General features: G+C 38.3%; 1 protein-coding gene, 1 long non-coding RNA gene and 1 pseudogene across 2 annotated transcripts; 2 read left to right on the top strand and 1 right to left on the bottom strand.

The window, feature by feature from the left end:
• Nucleotides 1–611: 611 nt before the first annotated feature.
• LOC109126376 (uncharacterized) lies at nt 612–4,544 on the top strand (annotated as a pseudogene).
• A 443-nt stretch (nt 4,545–4,987) lies between these two features.
• LOC104710677 (uncharacterized) lies at nt 4,988–7,852 on the bottom strand. The gene is made up of 10 exons (XM_019230145.2): nt 7,689–7,852; nt 7,324–7,493; nt 7,162–7,224; nt 7,034–7,053; nt 6,892–6,936; nt 6,755–6,816; nt 6,546–6,664; nt 6,309–6,395; nt 5,973–6,098; nt 4,988–5,276 (listed from the first exon to the last, which is right to left on the bottom strand). Exons 1-10 carry the CDS (start codon nt 7,759–7,761, stop codon nt 5,259–5,261), a joined length of 783 nt encoding a protein of 260 aa, XP_019085690.2. The 5' UTR covers nt 7,762–7,852; the 3' UTR covers nt 4,988–5,258.
• Nucleotides 7,853–11,355: 3,503 nt separating this feature from the next.
• Nucleotides 11,356–12,185, top strand: LOC109126595 (uncharacterized). The gene is made up of 2 exons (XR_002033473.2): nt 11,356–11,601; nt 11,823–12,185. It is a non-coding gene; the product is annotated as an uncharacterized LOC109126595 (long non-coding RNA).
• Nucleotides 12,186–13,767: the final 1,582 nt, after the last annotated feature.

Genomic DNA, 13,767 nt, shown 5'->3' with positions numbered 1-13,767 from the left:
GTGAAGCTGTATTGCTTTGCAAACTGAAATTTCAGAAAGTTCGAACATAGGGACAATCATGACAGTCTAAAGATTTGATAGGTGCTGGGAATTTCAGAGCAATAGAGGATGGCATTGAAGAACACAAAGGAACATTAAACGGTTGGTTGTGTTCTGTATTGATTATCAAGAAACAAGGTTGTAAGGGTTTCTTCAGTTGTCGGGTTCAGTGGTCGGATTTCGTCTGCAAGTGGGATTACAGTCATCAGAAGAAGGAAGCTTAAGGGAGAGTCGCGAATCTCTTTAAGTTTCTGAAGATGAAGTTAAAAATTCCTAAGGTGGACAAAAGATAAGGATCATTGGGAGTTGCAGGTGCTACAGGAGAAGACAAACTTTGTTTTTCTTTTCAGGAAAGAATCAACACAAAGGGGATTTTGTGAGTTGGACCAAATGAAGCAAAAGGTGGAGTTTGTTGTAAATGTTTGCTTCATATGGGCTTATTTGGTCTGAACCAAGAACTGGGCCTCTATTGGTGTGAAGCCCATACAGGATCCGTGTTGTGTGGCCTGCAGGACTAAACCGACATAAGCTCTAGGGTTTCACTATAAAAGGGAAACTAGGGTTGAAGAAACATGTATGATGAAGAAAGCCGCAGAGCACGCACTAAAGAAGCTGGAGGTACATTGGTGACGGCTGTAGGGCACAGCGCAGGGCGCTGTGCATGGCAGACGCAGAGACGCAGGGCGTCGTACATGGAGCTTGAAGCTGTGCGCAGAACCATGATAAAGGAGCAGAAGCTGGAGCTGGGGTCGAAGGGCTGAGAGTCGGACATAACCTTGTCTAGGTTTAAGGTGTCTTCAGGACACTCTGATGAGAGACGAAGGTGGAGCTGCTTCTTTGGGGTTATGGAGGTGTTTATGGGTTATACATGGAGAGGAGAGCTGAACTAGAGACAGAGAAAGAGGAAGAAGAAAAGCTAGATCTATTATGTATTTTCTTCTTCAGGTTCTCTGTAGTTGTTAGTTCTCTAAGCTTGTATATGTAATACTATGTAAAACCTTGGTTGATTGATAGTGGATGTTTGTGGGAGAAGGTTCCCACACGAGATGTACCCTCTGCATGAGGGGAACTCGTTAAATCTCTATGTTATGTTTATGTTATGCAAACTGATCTGTGAAGTAGAAGAGGAGTAGGGGCAGAGTGGCGGTCTGCGGTTCACTACAGAGGTGAATCGGGGTCTGCGATTCTCAACAGGGAGACTGCTGCGGAATCAAATTCGAAGTTATAAGTGATGGCTACTACTGCGCCGAATGTGACTTTTTTGGCCACAAGACATGCAGCAACCCCCCTAAAGAGATCAACCACCCTTTTCATAAGTGTTATTTCGATCTTAAATGGGCCAACAATTATGAGGAGACGAGATGTGGTATATGTAGAGAGAAGATCGAGTGGTGTACAAAAAGTATATAACTGCATGGGGCGCTGTGATTTTGTAATCCATCTGGATTGTGTCAAGTACCCACCACCGAAGGTGATTGACGTTCCTCATAACCATGACCATAAACTCAAGCTCGAAATGGTGGAAAGCTGCTACACTTGCGCTTCTTGCGGAGAGGAAGGCGATGGATGTCTGTACAAATGTCATGATTGCGATTTGTCATTCCATGTGAGATGTCAAAAGTATGCGCCAGAGGTAATCCACCCTACCCACTCCTTACACCCTCTCAAAGTCTTAAATGGTGAACCACCTGCTTACAGTGATGGAAAATGTCGTCTGTGTGGAAAAAAACATGTTGATGAAGCTTTTTATCATAGTTCCTCATGTAACTTTACCTTAGATTTGCTTTGTGTTCAAAATCCACCACCACGATGTAAACACCCATGACCATAAACTCACCCTTATGCCAAAATCCATCTCTTTCACTTGCACCACATGTGGCTTGAAGGGAGATCGAAGTCCATATGTCTGTCTTCAATGCGATTTCACTGCCCACAATCATTGCTCTGGATTTCCATGGGTCATAAACATTAACCGTCATGACCATCGCGTTTCTCGCACTTCTCTTATCGGTGTTGTGAATTCGGTATGCGGAGTTTGTCGTAAGAAAATGGATTGGACTTGTGGGGGTTATCCTTGTCAGAGGTGTCCCATGTCTACGTTTCATACCAAATGCGCTACTAGAGAAGATGTATAGGACGGCATAGAGATGAAAGACGAACCCGACGAAGATGAAGAAATCGAGCCATTCAAGGTGATAGATGAAAACACGATACAACATTTCCTTCATGAAGACCATAACTTAAGACTTGACAAGTCATGTATATTTATTGAGGAAAGGCGGCGTTGCGAAGCATGCTCTTATCCTGTTGAGCTTTCCAAGCCCAAGCCAACTCCCCTTTTACTTTAGTATGATATTTTCTGCTTTGGATCCAGGTGGCAAAGCCCGCACGGATTTCTTATTGGGCTCCTTCCCAAAAGGCCTCATACTAATTGGAGTTGGTCTTGGCTTATATACTAGAAACATATTTTCTAATCTTCAGATGTGGGACATTGTTTGTATCTCAACAAACCTCCCCTCAAACTATGTACCACGATATTTTGGCCTCCCCTTCAGCGAAACCCAGGTACCTAGGCTCCGGTATCCCTTTTATTCCTGAAGTATCCTTGAGGCACCCTTAATCATGTCATCTTTTTTTGAGAGATCCTCCCACACCGAACACAGAGCCCACACCCACTCCCTAGGTCCACTTTTCGACCTAGGCTCTGATACCAATTGTTGAGCTTTCCAAGCCCAAGCCAACTCCCCTTTTACTTTAGTATGATATTATCCGCTTTGGGTCCAGGTGGCAAAGCCCGCAAGGATTTCTTATTGGGCTCCTTCCCAAAAGGCCTCATACTAATTGGAGTTGGTCTTGGCTTATATACTAGAAACATATTTTCTAATCTTCAGATGTGGGACATTGTTTGTATCTCAACAAACCTCCCCTCGAACTATGTACCATGATATTTTGGCCTCCCCTTCAGCGAAACCCAGGGTACCTAGGCTCCGGTATCCCTTTTATTCCTGAAGTATCCTTGAGGCACCCTTAATCATGTCATCTTTTTTTGAGAGATCCTCCCACACCGAACACAGAGCCCACACCCACTCCCTAGGTCCACTTTTCGACCTAGGCTCTGATACCAATTGTTGAGCTTTCCAAGCCCAAGCCAACTCCCCTTTTACTTTAGTATGATATTGTCCGCTTTGGGTCCAGGTGGCAAAGCCCGCACGGATTTCTTATTGGGCTCCTTCCCAAAAGGCCTCTTACTAATTGGAGTTGGTCTTGGCTTATATACTAAAAACATATTTTCTAATCTTCAGATGTGGGACATTGGTTGTATCTCAAAAAACCTCCCCTCAAACTATGTACCACGATATTTTGGCCTCCCCTTCAGCGAAACCCAGGTACCTAGGCTCCGGTATCCCTTTTATTCCTGAAGTATCCTTGAGGCACCCTTAATCATGTCATTTTTTTTTAGAGATCCTCCCACACCGAACACAGAGCCCACACCCACTCCCTAGGTCCACTTTTCGACCTAGGCTCTGATACCAATTGTTGAGCTTTCCAAGCCCAAGCCAACTCCCTTTTTACTTTAGTATGATATTGTCCGCTTTGGGTCCAGGTGGCAAAGCCCGCAGGGATTTCTTATTGGGCTCCTTCCCAAAAGGCCTCATGCTAATTGGAGTTGGTCTTGGCTTATATACTAGAAACATATTTTCTAATCTTCAGATGTGGGACATTGTTTGTATCTCAACATATCCCATATATCACGATTGCTTCTACAGCTGCATGAGTTGTAGTTTCATTCTTCATGAGAGATGTGCTAATCTACCTACACGAAAATGGCATGTGCTAAGCAATCAACGCTTGATTCTAGAAAGAGGTGAGCCCGGCCATTATGATTTATGTGGCGCTTGTGGAGAACTTTGTAGTGGTTTTCACTATAGACATGGACGATTTCAATTAGATGTGCGATGTGCTTCCGTTTCTGAGCCTTTTTTCCATCAAAGTCATCCTGAGCATCCCTTATTTTACACATCACCGCGGGGAATCTGTAGTGCTTGCAACCGAGGGGCATTTCATGTGCTCAGATGCGTTGAAAATAATTGTGGATACGTCCTAGACTTCAGGTGCGCTCTATTACCATATGAGGTCAAACATAGAGTTGACGATCATTTCCTCTCTTTATGCTACGGTGAAGAGACAAGTAGTAAATACTGGTGCGATATTTTTGAGAAAAAACGGATCCAAAAAAATGGTTTTACACATGTTAACATAGTGTGGTTACTTTGCATATCAATTGCGTGCTTAGTGAATTCCGAGGTCTCAAGCCAGGAAGTGAACTGATAGTGGATGCAAAAACTTTTGAGATAGTTCGTAAGAATAGTATGTCCCGACCACTTTGCTGTGAATGTCAGTCTCGTTGCATATTCCCAATTTTCTTGAAAATGGACTGCAACTTTTACTTTAGATATTATTGCTCCGATAACTGTCGTGAGCAGTACGACATACGATGTCTTTGAATTTGCTTGCTGTTTTGTGTTTCAAAATTTTTGCTGAACAAAAGAAAAGTGTATCAAAAGTACTTAACTTTGTTATATATGGTGATGTATTGTTGTTTCACAATCTTTTTATCCTTTCACTTCCTCTTTAACGAGAGTGAATTACTTTACGTGTATATGCACGCTTACATATACAGCCCAGTTAAAATCTTAATATAGAGTGAAACTTGTTTCATAAAAGAGACGGAGAATTTACTGTAGTGTGTCATACTTGAGTGAAAAAGTGATTTAATTGACTGTTTAATTGGTTATAACTTATAAGTTAACACATTTGCCAGTTGAACTGTTGTTCGTTCCATCCTAATCGAAAAATCGTAACTCATCAAGGACTTGGAATGTATGGAGGAAGTTCTAACTTCGATAGTCTTAAATTGGCTTTATATGATGAGTGGTTGAATCTCAAGTTAAGAGACAATTGAGTTATCATTGGTTTTGTTGGTTGCCAATGTAAAGAAAACTGTGGTTCATTGCGTACATACCTTTTAAGACCGAAGAACGTGATCAGTGTTAAAGATACTAGCTAGGGACTAGTATTGTTTGCTTCATCATTGCAAATTTAGTAAAATTTCTAGGAAAATGGTTTCTCAAATCCTGAGAGGTGAAAAGTGTCTTACCATCTTGTGACCCGAGTGTATCAATCTTTCTACAAGCAACCACAAGTGAGAGTGGCTTTAACTACGATACTTCCATGTCCTGCAAATAAGTAACAATATTGTACACATCAAATCAAAGCATATAGAAAAAATATATGAGAGACTACCAGCTCTACACTGTAACGAAGAATTTGAGAATGCAATCCGTCATGTTGACAGATTCTTCGCTATAAAGCTAAGCGAGAGCTGGTTCTCTGACCATCACCAGTCTCTTCACTAATATATAAAAATGTACAAGTCAAAGTGCCAAAAATTTAAAAGTTATTCCTATACATATTATGCTTCTTGAGATTGTAGCTACCTAAACACATGTCTAGATTCTTTCAGGATGAGAATTCCAGCCAAAAAGAAGCAGAACCTATATATGATGCCTTTTCCTGACTATACAGTTTATGAAGCATGGTTGATAAAATTGGATGGTCGATAAGGCTATAAAAGTCATGACCCTGCTTCAACCAGTCTAATAGAAATCTTGTAGGTCTATATGAGATTGATGCTTTCTATTTTTGTAACACTCGGAGATTTCTGTTAAGGTTTATTGGTTTCTGTAATATGGTTACTCTTAACAGATTGCAAATAAGCTTTAGTACAACTAGAGAGATATCTGAACACGAATACATCAGCATTCCATATAAGCCCATAACATAAATATTAATGCATTTGGTTCCAGTATCTTGATGGCAAATCAAAAAGGTTATATAGAAATGAGAAACATGGTTTGTAAGGGTCAACATACTTGATCTCCCTGAAGAAGTACGCTCAAGACTTCCAAATTTTCTGCTTGGCACTGTTGGCAACGGCATCTCTTTTGCAGCTCCTCCCCGAGTGAAGCCAATATCTGTTCCAACTCAGATGTCTGCTTGTTTTCCGTCAAGGAAACTATTCTTCTGAAAGAATGGCAAGTCAAAATGAAAAGTAAAACCACTTGCTTGCTTTTATATCCTCGCAAAAGAATGGCTGGCCGTCTCAAAAAAAGAACAGAACTAGAAGGTGCAAATGTGATAAATGATTACTGCAACTGTAGTTATAAGTATATAAACCGCTACACTAGCTAGCCGAATTAAGGATATTTAGCAAGAACTTGAACTGAATTTGTTTTCTCTGTTATGGACTCCATGAGTGACATTTTCTTCTCATACTCATCAAGCTCCTTCTGCAGCTACATATAGAAAAACAGATATCAATCCCATTTGTTCTCTTTATCGAATGAATAAACAAAATCTGAGAAACAAGGACTGCATAAGCTAGAAAAGGTATTTGGCGCAGCAAATTAATAATATATTCAAGCATCTTGGTCATGGTCTATTACCTGTTGTTGTATCTTCTGCTCAGCCAGGTATCCTTCTTCCTCTTTTGCTAATTGAGAATTTACATCAGATAGCATATTCTTAATAGTTTCTGAATCAGCTCCGTGACCATCCTCAAAAGCTATTATGAAACATATCCGGAAGCCATTATCTCTTAATAAACATTGAAAAATCAGACAAGAAGAGTAAACTATAAACTTTAGCTACTCACTTGCTTTTACGCCAGTACTATCATCATTGCTTAAACTCGATTCTACTGTTCTCTGGAACTCCCTATTACCCAACCAAGCAACTTAGATGTGTGTTGCATCAGCAGAAACATTAAAAACACAGAGAATCAAAGTAAACCTTATTTCCTTGTTCAGCTCTTCCATTTGGCTTATAAACTGATCTCTGTACATCACAAAGAGAACTAAACAATCACCAAACAAAACAAAAGTTATCTGTCAAAAACTTGAACTTATTAAGACGTTAGAAAGATCAGAATCACCTGAGTAATCCTTCCTTGTTCTTTATTTCCCAAACCATCAAGTCACCCCACAAAAAGTTCCAGAATATCAAACGAAGAAATTAACCAAACAAAAGACTAAAACTCAAATAAACAGTGTGTAGCCAGACCTTAAGAGCATCAATCTCACTGCCAATAGTAGAAACTTCATCCTGAAGAAGACCAATCCTTGCCTGAGGATAAAAAAGAAAAATACAGTTTCGATCTCACTATACTACAGAATACACCAAAAGTTCTTAATCATCCCAAAAAAATCGTAACAAAATCAAAACCTCCAGAGATTGAATCGTAGCATCGTTCAAAGACAATTCAACTTCGTATCCGTTAAGCTCCTCTTCCGCGACTTCTTTGATACGCTTCGCATGCTCAACTTCTGAATTCGCTGCTTCAACTTCCGATTGTAAAACCTCGATTCGTTTCTTCAATCCAACAACTCTTTGCTCTTAACCAGAAAAATCACCAAACAATTTCAGAATCGAAATCGCATAAAATCAACGCCTACAACTCAAAAATAACTCAAAAACGCATTATCAATCTTCTCCAGAATCTGTTCGATTTTGTTTCAAATTTCTTCTTCTTCTTCATCGCGAAATCTCCAGAGAACGATATGTACAAAAAAAATGAATGAAGATCTAACCTCCACGAGATCGTTCAGAGGTGAAATCGCGGATCAGAGAGAGAAGCTGCTTCTGCGTATCGATTCCCGCCATGGCTGTTTGTTTCTTCGTGTGTTCAAGCTCTCTCTCTCTAGTGATCTCTCTACTGAAATAAAGTAGAAATATATCTCAGTTCCTTTTGTTCTGAAACTGCTCGCATCTTGCGCAACAATTGGCAATATCTCGGCCTATATTTTCAAAGGCCCAACTTATTAAGCCCAAAGATGTTATCATATTCAGTATCGTAGGAAACTTGGAAGTTGGAACTGAAACTCGACGTATATTGCGTTTATGGCATATTTTGTTTTATGGCATATTTTGTTTTATAATCGCAAGCAACTGCTACTGCGACTGTAATTTTTCCTGTAGTATATAATGCAAACTAATATTATATAAACAACTAGCTCAAGTTTACTGGGGGCACTCACTCTATAAGAAATTTTGAAGGATTACTTAGCTGATTTCATTATGATTCGATTATTCCAATTTAAAATTATGGATTTTAGATTTTTAGTCATGAGATATAAAGAACTACTTCAAATTTATGATGGATTGCTGAAAGTGTCAGATAAGGTTTGGAGGATGAGGAAGATGGGCTATAGCAACTATTGTTATTCCTTATTAATATTTTTATAGGCTGTTTAAAACAGATCGATACATGAGTAATCAGTAGCGAATCTAGGAAATATGTTTGATGGGTTCAAAATGGATTCAAACTCACAATTGGTTGGGTTCAAACTGATATATACATTTAAAAAATTGGTGTAATTTAAAATAATTTTTAAATTTTATTGGTGTCAATTGCACCCATGAGAGTAAACATTCATTTTTGAGATATGAAAACAAGCGGATTCTCCAACAGAAATAAGTACAAAAACTTACTAAATCAGCAACTCACCCTTAATTTTTTTCGGGCCAAACCAAAAACGAGGTGGTTCAAGTTTGTTGACTTCTAGTCAGAGTTTAATTAGGATAGCCTCAATTTGTCGACTTTTTAAAAGTTTATGTTTAATAAATTTCATCAATTATTATATTACGATTCTACTAATTAATGTAGATCTAACTCATATCCAACAACCAACTTAAGAGTAAGAATTTGCCATATGTATTTTTTTTTTGAATAAAATGTATAATTTATTCGAAAAAGTATAACGTTTTTACATAAGTGCTTCGGCTATTTGAGTCTTTTAACGAACTAATCAGTAAAGCAAAAATTAAATGATATCCCTAGTGTGTTGTGAATCAAACCGCCATACAATCATCATAGGGATTATCACCTTGCTCTCATATGGAGGTTATACACTACAAGAAAATAAGTCTATAGCCACAACTATGCCACAACAAATTTGTGGCTAAATAAATATAGCTATAAATGAGACACAAATTTTTTCATGAAACTTTTGTAGCTTTTGTTTGGAAAATTTGTGGCAATATAGCAACAAATAATTAGTTGTCGCTATACGTGGAAAAAGAGACACAAGAAGCTACGGCATATATTGTGGCTATATAGCTACAAAATGGTCACCGCTATTTTGTGGTAAAGTAACCACAACACTCAAAATGTGGCTAATTGAAGCAGTGCCACAGAAAGAACCGTTTCTAGTTGTGGCTATATTGATTTTCGGAAGGTTTTACCAAAATATCTAAAAGAGAATATTTTTTTCCAAAGTAAACAACAAAATGTCACAAATCAAGTCACAGTTATTGGAGGACTGGGCCACAAAAATATTAACAAGTTGGACTTTTCTACAGTAGCCACCAAAAAGTTGTCACAATTTGTGGCAATCTGCAAGTTTCATTATTTTGATATGAAATTGTCTCATCGTATCAGTCTTGCCGGTGCAGAGAATATATTCAGTATGTCGACGAATTTAGTGTTGCTAATATATATACCACCACCACTCTTTCATTCGTTAAGGAGAGGAAAAAAAATGTCAAATTTTTTTCAATCTAGAGAGTGGATGTATCAACGAGTTGATTACTAGCAAAATAGTGTTCGTAATGAGTTCATTGATGGAATCAATATTTTTTATAGATTTTGCTCAAAATCAACTGTCTTTTATGGAGCGTAGAAATCTTCTATGTCCGTGTGTGAGGTGCAAAAACTTAAATCGTCATGATGCACAAATTGTGGCACATCACCTATATATGAGGGGATTTACATCAAATTATTTTGTTTGGACGAATCATGGTGAAAATTGCTACTTCGACAACGAAGCATCAACAAGTCATGATGCAGGGGAAAACGAAAACTGGGGTGATCATTCTAATACTCAGGTCCCAGACGGCCAATATCATTTTCCAGATGCAGATGTTCACATGGTACCCGACGAGGTGAACATTCCGGAAAATATACATCAATCAATGTATGAGGAGATAAACCATGATGGCACTTTCCAAGCATTAGAAGCAGCAAATCAACCTCTTTACGAAGGATGTGTTGATGGGATTTCTCAGTTGTATCTATCATCGAAGGTGATGCATTGGAAGACCAATTTCAATGTGTCAGAAGAATGCCTAGATGATATCTCTCATACGTTCAAAGCTGTTCTTCCAAAACCTAAAAAAGCTCCAAATTCATATTACAAGACGAAGAAGTTGACGAGGTCGCTTGGATTGCCATGTCAAAAAATTGATGTTTGTGAGGATAATTGTATGCTATTTTGGAAGGGTGAAGATCGAGAGTTGTTGCGTTGTCGATTTTGCAACAAAGATCCGTATGAACCAAACGTTGGGCGATCAGGGAAAAAGATTGCAAAACAGAGGATGTTTTACCTACCAATTGCGGATATGTTGAAAAGATTGTACCAGTCAGATACAACAGCATCACAAATGAGATGGCACTCTGAACATCTGTCTCCAAAAGGAGAAATGCAACACCCCTCAAATGGAGAAGCATTGAAGCATTTTCAGAAGGTATATCCAGAATTCGCTGAAGAGAGTCGTAATATTTATTTAGGCTTATTTACAGATAGATTTCGTGAAAATCCGGAAGTTGTTGATCAAATTGCGTTGCAAGACGACATACATAATCATTTCGTAGCAACTAGCAGTGTTATGCAAGTTGGAGCACGTGCACTTGAAGATGTATCAGATGATGAGCCAATACCAATGAATAATCCAAATGACGAGCATGTCTCTGAAGATGAGTTAGAAGGCCAATGTGATGAGTATGATTCCGACGAATATTCAGATTCAGATTGATATATTTTATTCTCGATGATATGTTGTACTTTAAATAATTATTTCTATTATTCAATCTAGACCTAAGCTATTTCTTAATTAGAATTCAAACTATTATATATATATATAAGATGGAGCTAAATAAGCAGATTAAGTCTTTTAATTTAAATTAATTAGCACCAAAATAAAAAAGAGTAGCTGTACATGTAAATAAAATTCTTATTATAATAAGAAATTTTGAGAGATTGTGTTAATTGTTGTATGCAACAAGTCTTGCTCTAAAATATTTTAGATTGGCACCAAAATTTTCTTAGTTTCCCGGTTTAATTTTCATGTTTTTAACCAGTGATTAGAGAAATAGCTGTGAAAAGATTAGAATTATTTTTGTCCGGGTAAGTTTGGCGTAAAACTAAAATACACAAGAAAACCCTAACTTTACTTTATTTATCTGTCTCTAGACTCTTCCTCTTCCTCTTCCTCTTCCTCCACCAATTCTGTTCTCACACCATCCTCCTCGGATTTTAGAAGTAGGCAACCGATCTCAAGAAGAAGTCCGCCTACAAGTGCTTAGCAACTATCTTATCTCTAATCTGTTTTTGATTTCTTGAATCTTTCTTTCTCTAAACCCTTTCACGTTTATTCACTACCAAGGTTTTTTCACCATCGTTGCTGGTTCTTCATCTAACAGTTAGGTTTCTTCATCTCACAATGGTTTGTAATCTCTGAATTTTAACTCTCTTTATGTGTAATTCTCTAAATTGGTAAATAGTAAATCTGAGTTTCATCTTATGCTCTAAACTGGTAAATAGTAAATCTGAGTTTTTGATAGTTTCTCTTAATTGTTAAATGGGAATTCTCTGTGTTTTATGAGTTTTTATGGTAATTCTTTGTGTTTTTATGTTCTCAGTTTTACAAACACTTCATATTTGCAGATGAATCTTCGTGCCCCTTCTTCATCACGAAGAACTAACATGCACTTCGGAGCCTCACAAGGAGTGCGTATGACTCCTGGAGCAACTAGGTCTACTAATTCTGCTGCTGTTCGACATATTGTTTTTGATAGGTATATATATTTTTGTGTCTATACGTCGCAAAAAGCTACAAAGATAGTTGTTGCTATTTTGTAGTATTTCCACAAATATATTGTGTCTATCTGTGGCACCCTGGATACATTGACATTGTAGCTATTTATGACAAATAGACACGAAAGAGTAGTAGCTACGTTTTAGCTAATATAGACACAAATTTATTTGTCACAATTTTGTGGTAATAAGTTACGTCGTAATTTTGTGGCCTTTTGTGGATATCCGTCACGACTTTTTTGGTCGATATTTGTGTCTATAATTGCTACAAACACGTTTGCGGCAAAATTGTGGCAAATTATCTACAAAATATATTGTGGAAAATTTGTGGCTAATTTTCAGCGAATAGCTACGAAAATAATTAGCTACAACGCTATAGACACAAATTTTTGTTGTAGCTATCCAATGCTATCAAGATAATAGCCACAACATTTATGGGCATATACACAGATATTTTTGTAGCTATAGCCAACTTTTCTTGTAGTGTTAGTCGGTTGCGAACATCTTTATCTAGTCTTTTGAGTAGTTGAGCCGATGTTGTGTGAAGTTCCCTATGTTTTCTACCATCTCGTTCTCTTTATAAAGAATAAACAAGGAGCTGAAAAATATATCATAGTAGGAATAATCGAACCCTGCCTATGATTCGTGACTAGGTTGAGAATAACCGCCCAGTCGGTAGAGAAGTTACCAGCGAGGAGTTTGGAAGCAAGGCCCGAACACACTTTGCTCGAGTATGGACATGAAAAAAACAAATGATTTCTGGTTTCCAATGGCGCTTTACAAAAGACACAAGATATGGGAGTCCATACATTCGAACTCAGCAACCGGTCACCCGTGGTTAGTCTGTCTCTCATGGCAAGCCAAGCAAGGAAAGAAAATTTTGGTGTGGCATGGGTAAACCATATACCTTGAGACCAATCCTGCCGTGGAAGCTACACCCTAGTTGCCTGCCATACTTCTTTTGTTTTGAAAGAATCCCTATAGCAATCTCCTTTCCTTTTCCAAATAAACACATCCTCTATTTCAGCTAGTTCCTTAGACTGTATCTCATCAATAAAGGTTTCTAATTGGTTAAGATGGTCAACACGATGTCGCCTTCTGTGGTGTGAAGAGATCACTTGTGCCAATGTTTTGCGGATACCAATCCCCATATTAACACATCCTCGTTTTCTTGTAACCGCTATAAAAGGCCCCAATGGGGACCAGTGATCGTGCCAAAAGGAGATGCTCTGCCCATTTCTGATCTTATATTTCACAAAGCTCAAAGCAAGGTGAAGATATTTTTGTAACTTTTTCCACATCCAAAAGCCTAATGTAGTGTGTCCACTGAGTGACAAAAAGTAACCCTTGTGGAGTATATATAGTCTCAAAAATTGTGTCCACAAAGTGTTTGAAGACACAAGACGCCAAATAAGTTTTAGGCAACAGACATTGCTTGCAGCTTGTAACGATTGAAGACCCAATCCACCTTCATCCTTCGGCTGGCAAACATCCGACCAAGACACTTTTACTTTTTGGTATTCAACTCTGGCCTTGACCACAGAAAAGCTGAACACAAACTATCGATTTCTTTGATTTAAGCACTTGGCAGACGAAACACACACATCCAAAAGTTGGTTTGACTGTGAAGAACTGAGCTAATAAGTTGAAAACGCCCTGCAAAGGAAAGATGTTGAACTGTCCAACAGCCAATCCTGTCTCTAATTCGCTCTATAAGTGGAATGTAGTCACTTGTTGTCAATCTTTTAGTTAGCAATGGCAGACCAAGGTAGTGTACTGGCAAAGAGCCAGATGC

This window comes from Camelina sativa, chromosome 9 (assembly GCF_030686135.1).
Source record: "Camelina sativa cultivar CO46 ecotype springtype chromosome 9, ASM3068613v1".
Lineage (NCBI taxonomy): Eukaryota > Viridiplantae > Streptophyta > Magnoliopsida > Brassicales > Brassicaceae > Camelina > Camelina sativa.
The sequence above is the reverse complement of the archived record's forward strand: the minus strand, read 5'-3'. Positions and strand labels throughout refer to the sequence as shown.